Source organism: Erpetoichthys calabaricus, chromosome 11, assembly GCF_900747795.2.
Source record: "Erpetoichthys calabaricus chromosome 11, fErpCal1.3, whole genome shotgun sequence".
NCBI classification, from domain to species: domain Eukaryota; kingdom Metazoa; phylum Chordata; class Cladistia; order Polypteriformes; family Polypteridae; genus Erpetoichthys; species Erpetoichthys calabaricus.
The window spans coordinates 22,227,616-22,240,302 of NC_041404.2; the positions used below are offsets into that span (position 1 = coordinate 22,227,616).

General features: G+C 33.9%; 2 protein-coding genes across 2 annotated transcripts in view; one reads left to right on the forward strand and one right to left on the reverse strand.

The window, feature by feature from the left end:
- Window positions 1–12,687, forward strand: part of LOC127529561 (uncharacterized) — a 315,715-nt gene that overhangs the window by 109,956 nt on the left and 193,072 nt on the right. The gene's annotated exons all lie outside the window — the stretch shown is intronic.
- rad50 (RAD50 homolog, double strand break repair protein) overlaps window positions 1–12,687 on the reverse strand; it is a 126,401-nt gene that overhangs the window by 68,925 nt on the left and 44,789 nt on the right. The window contains exons 13-18 of the mRNA XM_028812794.2: window positions 10,509–10,684; window positions 9,783–10,020; window positions 7,732–7,921; window positions 7,206–7,332; window positions 4,887–5,080; window positions 541–651 (exon numbers count right to left, since the gene is read on the reverse strand). Coding sequence (XP_028668627.1) covers window positions 541–651; window positions 4,887–5,080; window positions 7,206–7,332; window positions 7,732–7,921; window positions 9,783–10,020; window positions 10,509–10,684 — 1,036 coding nt within the window. The remainder of the gene's footprint in view (window positions 1–540; window positions 652–4,886; window positions 5,081–7,205; window positions 7,333–7,731; window positions 7,922–9,782; window positions 10,021–10,508; window positions 10,685–12,687) is intronic.

A 12,687-nucleotide genomic window follows, 5' to 3' on the forward strand; every position in this document is an offset into this window, starting at 1 on the left:
AGGGTGCAGAAAGAAAAAGTTGGAAAAGGAAACATTCATGGAATTGTACTGCTTATTAGGAAAATGTTTAAAGTAACACCTAAATAGGATGGTAAAAAGGAAAGTTACAGTACTACCTATTGTGTCTTCAAGAATTTAATATCCCAGTGCTGTCTTGTTGGAAATCATCAAACCACACAGCCGTAGGCCCATTTCTCAAAACTGCTTTTTTTTTTGCTTTTCTGTTGCTTGTGTGTTTGGTCATATGCTACATGTTGTGAGGTGTTTGTGGATGTTATTGACTCAGCATTAGGCATAACATAAAAGAACATGCTTTCAGAAAGCACATGCACTCCATTAAACACATATTAATCACTGAAGAATCTTTGAATCAAATCTACTTAAGCTTATTCAAAGTACAAAATATTTTAGAAAATAATATTACACTTTACTATTTTTTCTTTGTATTTTTTTCTCTTAGCAGTACTTACAAAGTGCAACTCATAATTCCAAAACTGGTATAAAATTAGTCAAATTAGCATTAAATATCTGTAAATAAACCTTTTCCATGGACTCATCATTGTGTTGATTCTTCCGTTGCAAGAGATCTTGTTTTTCTTGCTGAAGTTTATCCAGAGTTATGGCTAGAGGAGAGAGCTGTTCCTTGGCTTCCTATAAGGAAATGTACAATGTGCAGTGTATACTTAATTACACTCTTTAAAGAAGCCTTGGATTGCACATTAAAATAAATTAATTTGGATAAGATGTTATTAGAAATAATGTACAGTCAATGCCAGTTATGACTATTACACTAAGGTCTCAAATACTATTATATAACATGTAAGTACTTTAGAGTAGTGGTGAGCAAACTTGAACACAGACAGCATCAGTGAATACATTTTTTATGACTAACAAACTGAAAGAAATGGCTGCAGTATGCCTTAAAGAAGCAATCAAAACAGATTAATGATTAAGATTTTTTCCTTCTCAGGTCAATTAAAATATACTGGCTCAGAATTCTGCTGCTGTTCAAATCTCTGGTTTGTTTCTATTCTTTTCAATATGTGTTAGACCAAATCATTCTAAAGATTTCAACAATTATTCAAATTTCTGATTAGCTCTCCTCATTCATTAATTAGTATTTGTTATTAGTTCATCATCAGAGATATTTTCACCCTATAAACAACTGACTATTGAAAACTCAGCACATTTCAAAAACAATTAAAATATGAGCTGGCATTTTTGAAAATGTCAAAATGCATGCCAGTGTGTCCTATTAAAATACAGGAAGAGATAAACAAGAAGTACTGAATACTTACACAAATGTTTCAGATCACTGAATCAACGTTATTGCTGAAAGATCAACTGAATGTAACCCAAATCTGTGGCTACTGCCATAGTGATAGACAAATTTCTCTTAACTTTTCTTTAGTGATTGCCTGTTTTTACTTTGTCTTTTACATTACATTATAATTACAAAAAGATGCATTCTAAAAATCAATTATAATACACTGCGGTGGGTTGGCACCCTGCCCGGGATTGGTTCCTGCCTTGTGCCCTGTGTTGGCTGGGATTGGCTCCAGCAGACCCCCGTGACCCTGTGTTCGGATTCAGCGGGTTGGAAAATGGATGGATGGATGGAATTATAATACATAGCAACTCTTATTTGTAAATTATAATTTTAAGGAATTTTACAATAACTTGATAACACTTTCCAAGCAATATTCACAATTCATAGCTCCATTCATATCTAAGAATTTTGAAAAAGTAAAGTATCTCAATATTAAGTACAGTACATATCAAATATCACTATTATTGTTAGTGGACACTTGTTTTTGTCTACCAAAATGTTGTATATGCATAAAGCTATGCTGATACAATAGCTTTGCTAGTCAATATACAGTAGAGCTTGATTATCATCACTCCAAATTAATTGTGCATACTGAAAGCAAAAACAGTTCTGCTTTCACATTGATACTCACTAAATATATACTGTTATTAATTTGACCAGATGAGATAATGAGGTTAGCCTTTACTTCACTATTGGCACGTAGACTTATCTTGCTCAACTGGAAAAATCCTAACCCACCTCTTATAAGTCAGTGGGTAACTGCTGTTATATACTATTTGAAATTGGAAAATATCTAATTCTCACTTAGAGGATCTGTGCAAATTTTTTTAAAACCTGGCAGGATCTAATCAATAACATTTTAGAATAAGCATTTAAATTAGGGAAAAGGACTTCCACACCCTTTTTTTTTTCTTTTTTCCTACTCTTAAAGTTTTACTCTGTCTATTGGCCTAATTCTCTTTCTCATGGGTGGGGGTTTGATTTAGTTTTGCTTGTATGGAATGTTACTTTCTTTTAAAAAAATTCAATAAAATGTAAAATAAATAAATAAATAATGAGGTTACCAGGACAAAACTTAAGGAAAACACAGGAAATGGTTACTGTCTTCTGTCTGCTCTACATCCCACAAGATGCTGACCATGATGTCAATCAGTGATATCAAACTAACTATGCACATTACTACATCAAGTTGCCCTCTCACTTATCTGCCCTTGTAATAGGACCTTCAACACAACTCCCTTATTAGTAGTGTCATTCCTAAAAAAGCACCAATACACCTCAGCTTCACTCATCTCCACAATGTTTTTTCAAACACAGTTTGAGTTTATTGTTTATTTATTTTATAATACTGTAATGTGTAGTCCTTAGAAAGATGTCATAAATGATTCAAAAGCAGCAGATACAGTAAGTAAACCATCAAATCATCTTAGCAGAGAACAGCACTATGAGATTCCTCAAGAGGTAAAACCTATTCATGTTCAACAGAAACTTTAAACTGGAAGCAACATTCAGGCTTACCCTCCACCTCTCTGAAACAACTGCAAGCTGTCATAAAAGGAATGGGCTCATATTATCTCACTGTTCCTTCCTGGAGAGTTCTGAGCAGACATATTATGATCATAGCCCACTATGGTGTGATTAACAAAAAATAGAGTCAGGAGATTCAAGGAGTGAACATGGGATCCTGACAAGCAAGTATGAGCATAATTTTCTGAGGTATGGAATTGGTGGCCAAATAGCTACAGCATAGGGTCAACTCAAGAAAAGAAGAAACAGTGGTAGCAGAACACTTATTACAGATGTTACAAACATCTCTTGTCAAGAAATATTCCTGGAGTACAGTTGAAAAACTGAGAGACAGCAGGCTGATGCTGAAACGTGCTGTGGGACTTGAAAATGAATGACAGTCAATGACCACCTCAGATCTAAGTGAACCTGAATCAAGGTGGTGAAGACAAACTGAACAAAAAGGATGTCAGAGCACTTCATGCCCACACCCTGAACACACCTAAGTTTACTTTATAAATGCAGTGGACTAGGATACACCGTTTGATTTTGTAACAGGAATAAAGAGCTGATAGACAGCAACTGGAATAGAAATAGATGCTATTATGTGTTACCCAGCTACTTCTTGCTTAGTAGGTCTTGGTTTGAATACATATTATTTATTGGGAATAGGTTTAAAGCCGTTACTGACTCCAGAAATTATATGAAAATGGTTACTCACTAGGTACTAATACTGCGATATGTTGATTAAGTAATATTTCAGCACTGCCAACAGACCCCATTGCCTTGTATAAAGCTATATTATTATAGGATTATTGAGGATACTGAGACAAGCGATGCCCTGCTACATAAGACAGCCTAAAAAGTTTGCTAAAAATACAAGGGCGTATGTTGATGAACTTCACTTTGTAACAGAAGGTGTTGCATAAAATCTCTAACCAGTGTGTGATCAGATCACTCCTTGACCTCCAGCTATACTATTTTAAGGTGATTCATAAGAGAGGGACTCTCTCTGGTAATATAGGTGCTCAACTGCGTATTCTCAGCCTCACATCAATTCATGTTTTGACCCATAAAGAGGGTTGGAGAGATTTCAGTAAGATGAGGGATTACAATGTCTTAACTGTAACAATTTGGTTACAACTATAGAAATAAATTTAATGTAACTCAGAAAAGGGTAGTTTCAAATATGTCTATTTCCTCCACTGTAAAGAAATTATAAATTTGGATGAAGATTGGTGACTCTGACCTGGCTCTATCTGTCTGCATTTTTACCTGGCCACCACTATTAAATGACTTCCAACTAATATGTATTCTGTTTTGTATCAGATGTAAGAACTTCAATAAACTTCCTGTGGTAGAATCACTGTGTGTAACGTAGTCATGCACCTTAACTAAAACCATCTTTATAATAAATGGAGTTTTCCCACATGTGACCAGAACTGTTGTGGTTCTTCACAATACTTCTGTCCTGGGTTTTGCATATTGCACATGTGGACAACACAGACAACATTTAGTTTAGGACACAAATAATACTAGATACTTTGCCATCAAAACTCGTTAATTTATTTTTCTTGTTCTGGAGCTTCCCAGGATATTGAAGACTGAATCCTGCAGTCTGCATATATTCTGCTGTTTCTACACTAGAAACTTAATATAAATAAACAGCATTTTGGATAAAAATTACAAAAGGAGTAAAGCAGGATTAGGGTTGCATTCAAAATGCTTTCTCATTCTTTTCTATTCAAAATTAAATATTTGCTTGTTTTTCAGTGATTGTGTTTCTGTATGTGTTTAAATTAAAAAATCTACTATGCATAAACCGACTTTATCAAAAATTACATGGTCTATGCTAATGCTTTATGAAATACTAACATAACATAATATAATACAATCCAAAGCAAAATACATGTATCCTCTTTAATAAACTCTGCCTTTCAACAATAATATTAATATAGTTTGTCTTACATTTTGATAATAACAATCAAACCAGGCCTGACAAAAATACATTCTAAAAACAGAATTAAATAGCATTCATTTTCTTCCTTACCCTTATTTCTCTAAAGAAAGACTGTATTTCTGTTGAAAGTTCAGCACATTGATCTTCTAGCTGTTGCTGGTGTTGCATATTGCTGGAAATTGTCAACTTTTCAGCTTTAATCTCGTTAACATTGCTTTTGAACAATTGAATTTGTTCTTGCTGATCCTGGATCATTTTCCGCTTAAGCTCAATTTTGCTTGATGCTATGCACATTATTTAAACATAAACATAAAAAGACAGAAAGAAAAAATGATAGTTAAGATGAAAGAATACACTATTCTAGAGACACTTTTAACAAACTGCACTTATCTATTTTATCATTTTACTACTCTGGTTAAACAAACTCCATATGAATATTTGCAATCAAAAGCACAGTATTTTGCTTTTCTAAGAAACATTGCTCTTCAATTATGTGGATCACATAGTTTAGATCAAGACCAATGAGTTTTTCATTTAAAAGTTTCATACTGCAGCTTAATTCAATATTCTTCTTCTTATGTGCCTTTTTTAATCCAAAGGTTGGTAACCACAGCTTTTCATTTCCCCTATCTTCTACCTGTTTTTTGCTTCCCCAATTCTTTTGATGTTGACCACTGATTTATATCATACACCTAACATTCTTTTTTGTCTTCCAACACTGCAAGCAGACTCTTTAATGCCAAAGTGCAAACAGATCTCTAGAAAGTGGTTTGAGCTAATTACAAATATAAAACACCAATCAACCAATTGCATAAGATTTACTCAGTTTAATATAACATACCTAAATCATCACTGGTACAGCCAATTGGTTTAATGGGTCACAAAATTAGTTAAATGGATATCACCTGTCAGTAGTGACAGAGTTACAATTGATTGTAGCATAAACACACTTGAATCTGGAAGAGCCAACATGTGGCAAAGTCAGTACTGTGTCCTAATCTAAACAATAAAGACAAAGGAACACTCCAAGCACTTTCGTTAAAAGGTGATTGAAAAGCACAAATCAGTAGATGGATACAAGAAAATATCCAAGTCACTGAATCATCAGGAATGGTGGTGGCAGCATCATGCTTTGGGAGTGCTTCTCTGTAGCAGACTGAAAGGCTAGTAAAGACAGCAGGTAAAATGAATGCAACAAAATGTGGGGAAATCCTGATGAAAAACCTGATGCAGTCTGCAGTTTGCATCTTAGGAGAAGATCTGTTTTCCATAAAGACAAATCTACACAGGAGTGGTTTAAAAACAGCAGTGACTATGTCCTCAAGTAACTAAATTTGTGGCTGAACTTGAAAAAGGCTGTCTACTCCCAATCCCATACAACCTGATAGAGCCTGAGCAATTTTTCAAAGAAGAATGGAGAAAAAATAGTAGTGTTCAGATGTCCACGAAGACTCAAGGCTGTAATTGATGTCAAAGGTGCATGTACTAAATACTGACTTGAAGGGGGTGAATACTTATGCAATCATTTGTTATCTGTTTTATATTTTTAATTAATTTGGAAATATCTGCTTTCACTTTGACATTAAAAGTATTTTTCTGTTGATCAATGTCAAAAGAGTCAAATTATATCTACTGTAATTCAATGATGTATAACAATAAAAGGTGAAAACTTCCAAGGGGTGAATATTTTTTATAGGCACAGTACATATAAAAGTGTAAAGAAAGCAAAGTTTAAGTTTTTTGATAAAATACAAATGTTACACCTGAAGACAAACTGCATATAGGAGACGGACAAACGTGTCTCTGTCTGAAGTTCAATCCAGTGTAATTCTATATATATATATATATAAATTCTTTATGATAACTTTGAACTATTAATGTTGCTATTGTTTGTGACAGCTAAAAAACATAACATTCTACCAAACTACTATGTCGGGCATCAATAAGAGGAAAAAGGCTCCCTTCTATAATATCTCAAAATTAACACCACTGTATTGCTTATGTGAGTATATTAGTGTACAGTATGTATTTTTTTCTCTCAAATAAAATCAAAAAGGCTAGGTAGAATGCATAGTAGTATGTATGATTTTCCCCAGTTTATCAATAGCAACAACAACATCATCAACTGCTTCCCAAATACTACTGGACTTTTTTTATTTCTTAAATTATCTATCCCTTATTTAAATGAAGAAGGCTGAGCTTTCAAACTATTTTAGGTATTTACCTGCATCATGTTTTGAGTAATGGGTGGAAAATACACAGGGTAAAATGGCAAATAGCGTAAGAATTCTAATTATTTTTCTTCTAAACACCTTGTTGTACAAGTAAGTATAGTACTATAGTAATTAAGAAATAGTGGTATGACTCGAATAAAAATATGTTAAAATGCTTTGTAAGCTGTAGACTTACTAGTGTCAATTTTATGCTGAGTTTCCTGTTTCTCTTGGTTAACTTGCTGGATAGTGCGGTTCAAATCTACTCCTTGCAGTTTGGCTGCTTGCTGTGCAATTCTTCGTTCCACTTCTCTTAGATCTATCTAGAGAGTTCAAGAAAATCATTGCCTTAAATTAAAATCAATCTATCTTTTATTACATTCAAATAAAATATGTACTAATAACTGCAGTGACATCCAGTTTTTACTTAGTGCAGAAAAAAATACAATCTTGTTAATCTTTTTATAACTAGTTACAATATATAAAACAATTACATAGCATATAAGAAAAAACATGCCTTATGTTAAAAAAAATCATAATGACTATAATGTAAAAAAATTAATTGGGAGCCAGGATTCACAAAGCATGATTTTTCCTTACTTAACAAAAACATTCTTATTAAAATATAGTTATTAATTTATTGCATGATTGTATTGTAACACATAATAGATGTGAAAAATAAAAACAAAAATATATATATATGTAAATATAGACAAACTCACTTGGAATCTGTCCATTAAAGAAATGTCCTGAAGGCAAACTTTAGCTGTATCTTCTTCAGAAATGAGGGTTGTCTGCAACATATATTCTTCTTCAATATCCTTCTTTAAGCGCTCAATGTCTCGGTTCACATTCTGTAGCTTGTTGCGTAGTTCAGGCAGATCTTTTTCTTTTAAATCACATATTTGCTGTCTATAGAGTGTAGATTTCATTAACAATAATACAAAAAATATTGGTGCACTGAGCTTTTTCATTTTCATTATAAATTTAAACTCTTAAAAATTACATTGGAATATTGGCATAGTCCAGACAGAATTATATCTAGGTGTAACAGTGAAGACAATTTAGATAAATGTAAATTTCCACCTTTTTTTAAAAAAAGAAAAAAAGATCAAAACTGTGGTTCCTGAGCACTTTGTATTTATTTGTAGCTATTTTTGTTTAATTTTTTTCTTTTTTCTTGTGCTTTTACGAGAACAGTACAATGCAAAATAACTTATAATTACATTGACTATATATAGTAGTTATACCCCTCCCTGTATTATCTTTGTTTCTTAAAAGTAAAGTTACACAAAAATGAAATGATTAATACTATTCTGTGGGTTACTTGTAAAGACATGAAAAGTTGCAATACTTTGTAAAGCAGCTGGGAATTCCTTACTAAGTAATTAGGGAGTATTATTTATTTCTTATTGTTACTACAAAGCATACCGTAGCACAGCAGTCTCAAACCAGCCTATTACAATTCAAGGTCACTGGAGGGTGAAGCCTATTCAGCCTTAGACAGGCTAAAAATGTCAGTACAGCACATTCCTAAGCCAGAGCAAAATTTTGGGTAGTAAACTGTTATTTCAGTTTGGCAAAATACACTAATCAACCACAACATTAAAACCATCTGCCTAATATTGTGTAGGTCCACCTTTGTTCTGCCAAAACAGCTCTGACCCATCAAGGCATGGACTCAAGATGTTAGCAGCAGATCATTTAAGTCCTGTAGGTTGTAAGGCTGGGATCGTATGGTTTGGACTTCTTTTTTCAGCACATCCCACAGATGCTCGATTGAATTGAGATCTGGGGAATTTGAAGGCCAAGTCAACACCCTGAACTCTTTGTCATATTCATCAAACTATTCCTGAATGTTTTTTGCAGTGTGCATTATCCTGCTGAAAGGTAATATCCTGTCATCAGGGAATATCATTGGCATGAAGGAGTATATATGGTCTGCAACAACCTTTTGGTAGGTGGTATGTGTCAAAGTAACATCCCCATGAATGCAAGAACACAAGGTTTCCCAACAAAACATTTCCCAGAACATCACACTGCCTCTGCAGGATTGCCTTCATTCTAAAGTGCATCAAGCTGCCATTTCTTCCCCAGTGATGCACATTCATCTGGCCATCCACGTCATCTAAAAGAAAACATTATGGAGCATGGGAGATCATGCACTCCCAGGAATCCTGCAGATGCCATCAAAGGCATATGGAAGATAGAGCCAGACTCAGTTGTAGTCCCAATAGATTGCAAAGGATGATGGTCAGGAGCTGGCCCGGTGCCATAAAATGGTTGAAAGAAAAAAAAAAAAAAAATGATGAGATAGAAGGTGCAAGTAAAGAGATTGGGTAGATGAGCTGGTATGGAAGACGGGAGACACGGAGTTCAGGAGCTGGCCCAGTGTGTAGTGAGCGGAAGGTGCTCGTGGGGCTGGAGGAGGAGGGACTAACCGCTTTGCGTGGGCTTCCATTGAAGGTCGAGAGGTGTCAGTGGGTGAAAAATTCATGCTGTTCTCATTACCAGATTAATTAATTAAAGTTCAGTTGCATGAAATTCGTTTTTTTGTGCTTGTTATTATTTGCTGAACTGCTGCATGTCAAGGGCAATGGAACTGAAGATCCATCACTTTATATAGTATGTTCTATAACTTTCTTAAATATTGTAGGATAAAAAACACTTAAGCACTCTAGGATATGAATGACATTGTTCCTTAGGTAGAATGTCTAGCTTTCCCCTTTATATAAAAAGTAATCAAGGAACCACACAATATCACATAATGTACCTTATTGGTTTAAGTGCTATCATATCATCTCTCTTTCGCTCCTGTCTCTTAAGGTCACTCTCAGTGTTTTTCAGTTTGTCAGGAACAAGTCGAAGTTTACACTGTAGATCACTGATCACATCCGCCAAATCATTTTCAGATGGAAAAGTTCGTTGGCACACTGGACAGCAGGGTTCCGATTCCTCAGTCAGCTGTTTAATAAACTGTGTATATACAGCAGTAGCTCCTGCAAGCATAGCTAAAAAGGAATACAAATATTCAGTACATTTGAAAAAAATTGTACTAATAAATCACATTACTAACAAAGACAATATTTCAGAAGTAAAGATGAAGTGAAATTTTGACTCAAATTGTTGTAACCGTAGAACTTTATTTCAGATTGCTTTTGGAGTGTGGGTTTGTTGGGTCAAGTTTGGGAAAACATGTGCACTGCTCTATATTTTAATGATGTATTCTATTCATTTGAACTGTATGGACTGTAAAGTCCAGAATACTTTCTGAGTATCTACAGTAAGTGTACCACACATTGTTAGGCTGCATAATACTGATACCATTACAGATCTAGCAAATTAACTCAGTTATGCAGAAAACTCAAACCAGGGCAAAAAAGTGTTACTGAATGTCCGGCTCTAGACTTGTGGGGTGAAATCATTGCAAAAATAGCTATATGTTGTATCTTAAATGTTTACTGTAAAACACCACTGTATAATTCAATAGATTTGTTACCTCTTTGTTTTGAATACTTATCAATGTCATCCTGTAATTTGCCAAGGCCTGATTCAAACTCCTGTGTTCCCAAAGTATCAAACAGCTTTTCTTCCAAGTCTGCCAGTTGTTGTTCTTTGTTTTTGATGTCTGAACTAATATGGCTTTTACTCTGCTCTCCTGAAGCAAGTTCTTTGCTGCAAAAAGATATGAAAAAGTAAATAACGGAATTCACATTTCATCATTAATTTTCAAGGCAATAAATAGTTTTTTGAAATTACTCCTTAGAATAAATATTAATTGAAAATCTTAAAAGAAAATGCACCCACATAAAACTATAGCATGACACCCAAGGACAATTTATAATATAACCACAGCTTTAATCATACAGTTTTAATTTTTCTTAAAGCTTGTGTTTTAAAACATAGCATATGTTTTTTCACTTTTTTCATAGTACTCTATCTGCCTTCCCCATCATAAATTCATTCAGTTGGGATATTATGTTGTTGCTAGTGTATTTAGTGACTTGAAATTAAGTTGTTTGCATGTCTTCTCCATTTCAGTCTATGTAACTCATAATTAACTTAAAATGTACAGTGCCTTGTGCCAGGGTTGGTTGCTGCTTTGATAAACTATAAAAATACAAATATTTGTCAGGGCAACCAAATGCCAACATTTTTTGTTAAAGAGCCCTTTTAAAATTTTGTGAACAATGATGGTAAGATTAATAGTTAATGAAATAATGAGGGAACTGCTCCCATCTGGCTATGGAAAAAGCTTGACAGTCAAATGTCCAAATACTTTTGAGCCTCTGGAAATGGAGTGGGGGGGGGGGGGGGGGGGGTTGGGGTATGCAGAAAAACAGCTGTCATTCCTAAATGGCTCATACAAAATGTTTGGTAAACCCCTTAAATTACAGCTAAAAGTCTATACTTCAATCACATTATGATTGTTTCATTTCAAATCCATTGTGGTGGCCAAAATTATGAATATTATGTCACTGTCCAAATACTTATGGACCAAAATGTATCTGTTTACCATTGTGATTTAGCTAAGAGTGCTTTGAGTAGTGAGAAAATCACTACATACATGTAAATGTAAAGAATTATGAATTATTACTATTATAATGTTCAACAGATTAACAAAAATCTGCCTTGTTCCAACTCAAGTATAACAAGAAAAGTACCAAAAAAGAAGCTCAAGACTTATTAGGCAAGAATCAAAAATGCACTTTTTAAATAAATGACCATCTGAACAGTCAAGATACCCAAAAAGACTACAAATATAAAAGCTAAAATTATAAACATTAGATTGAGGTGAGACGGACTAAAAGGTAGCAACAAGCCACTAGATGTCACTTGTTCACAAACATAGAAAAATACTGTATTTCTGTTTATTGAGACTGTCATTTAAATATTTTACTGCATTTTGAAACATTAATTTAACTAAAAGAATAATTGCTTACTAATGAAAATTAAAAATGTAAAATCTATTGTATGTAATAAATGTTTTATGTATTAAGTACAGAAATGTTGGATTAAACTACGACTGTAGATGATTTATCTGGAGATGTTTAGATGTGCACGGCATAAACACAGAGGTGTCACCAGCTTTAGCACTTATTAGGGGCTTAGCCCCCCTTCTGATAAAAAACTGTTAGTCCTTCAAGTATGTACAATATAAAAGAAGAGGAAGGGGCTAAGGGTAATCTACCTCGTGGAATTAATTTTCATGCAGTCGTCCATGTATGTAAGAACACAGAACGGGAGGAAGACAGGGCTGGGCACCTTTGATCCTGGGACAGGGTGGAGGAAGTTCCCGAAAATCATTGCCTGGACAGCTGAGATATGGGCCAACAACTCAGAAGCCATTCCTAACAAAGCCACTTAATAAAAATGATGAAAAGTCTATATAACCAAGAACTGACCATATTTCTTAAGTCTATTTATGTATAAAAACATTTATACTAATTACACAGTGAAGGATTAAATTGGAATTTAGAGAATACACCTATTTGTTAAAAGAAATAGTATTTTGTTCTCAGGTTATTTTCTTACACAAGAACATTTACAGAAGTGCAATTAACCACTCTGCTTTTTCCAATAATCTAGATACTAATTTAGACCTAGCATAGTTCAATATACTATAGTATTTGTATATTTTCTTTAATTTTTCCAAATGTACTGAATAAGTTGTTTGT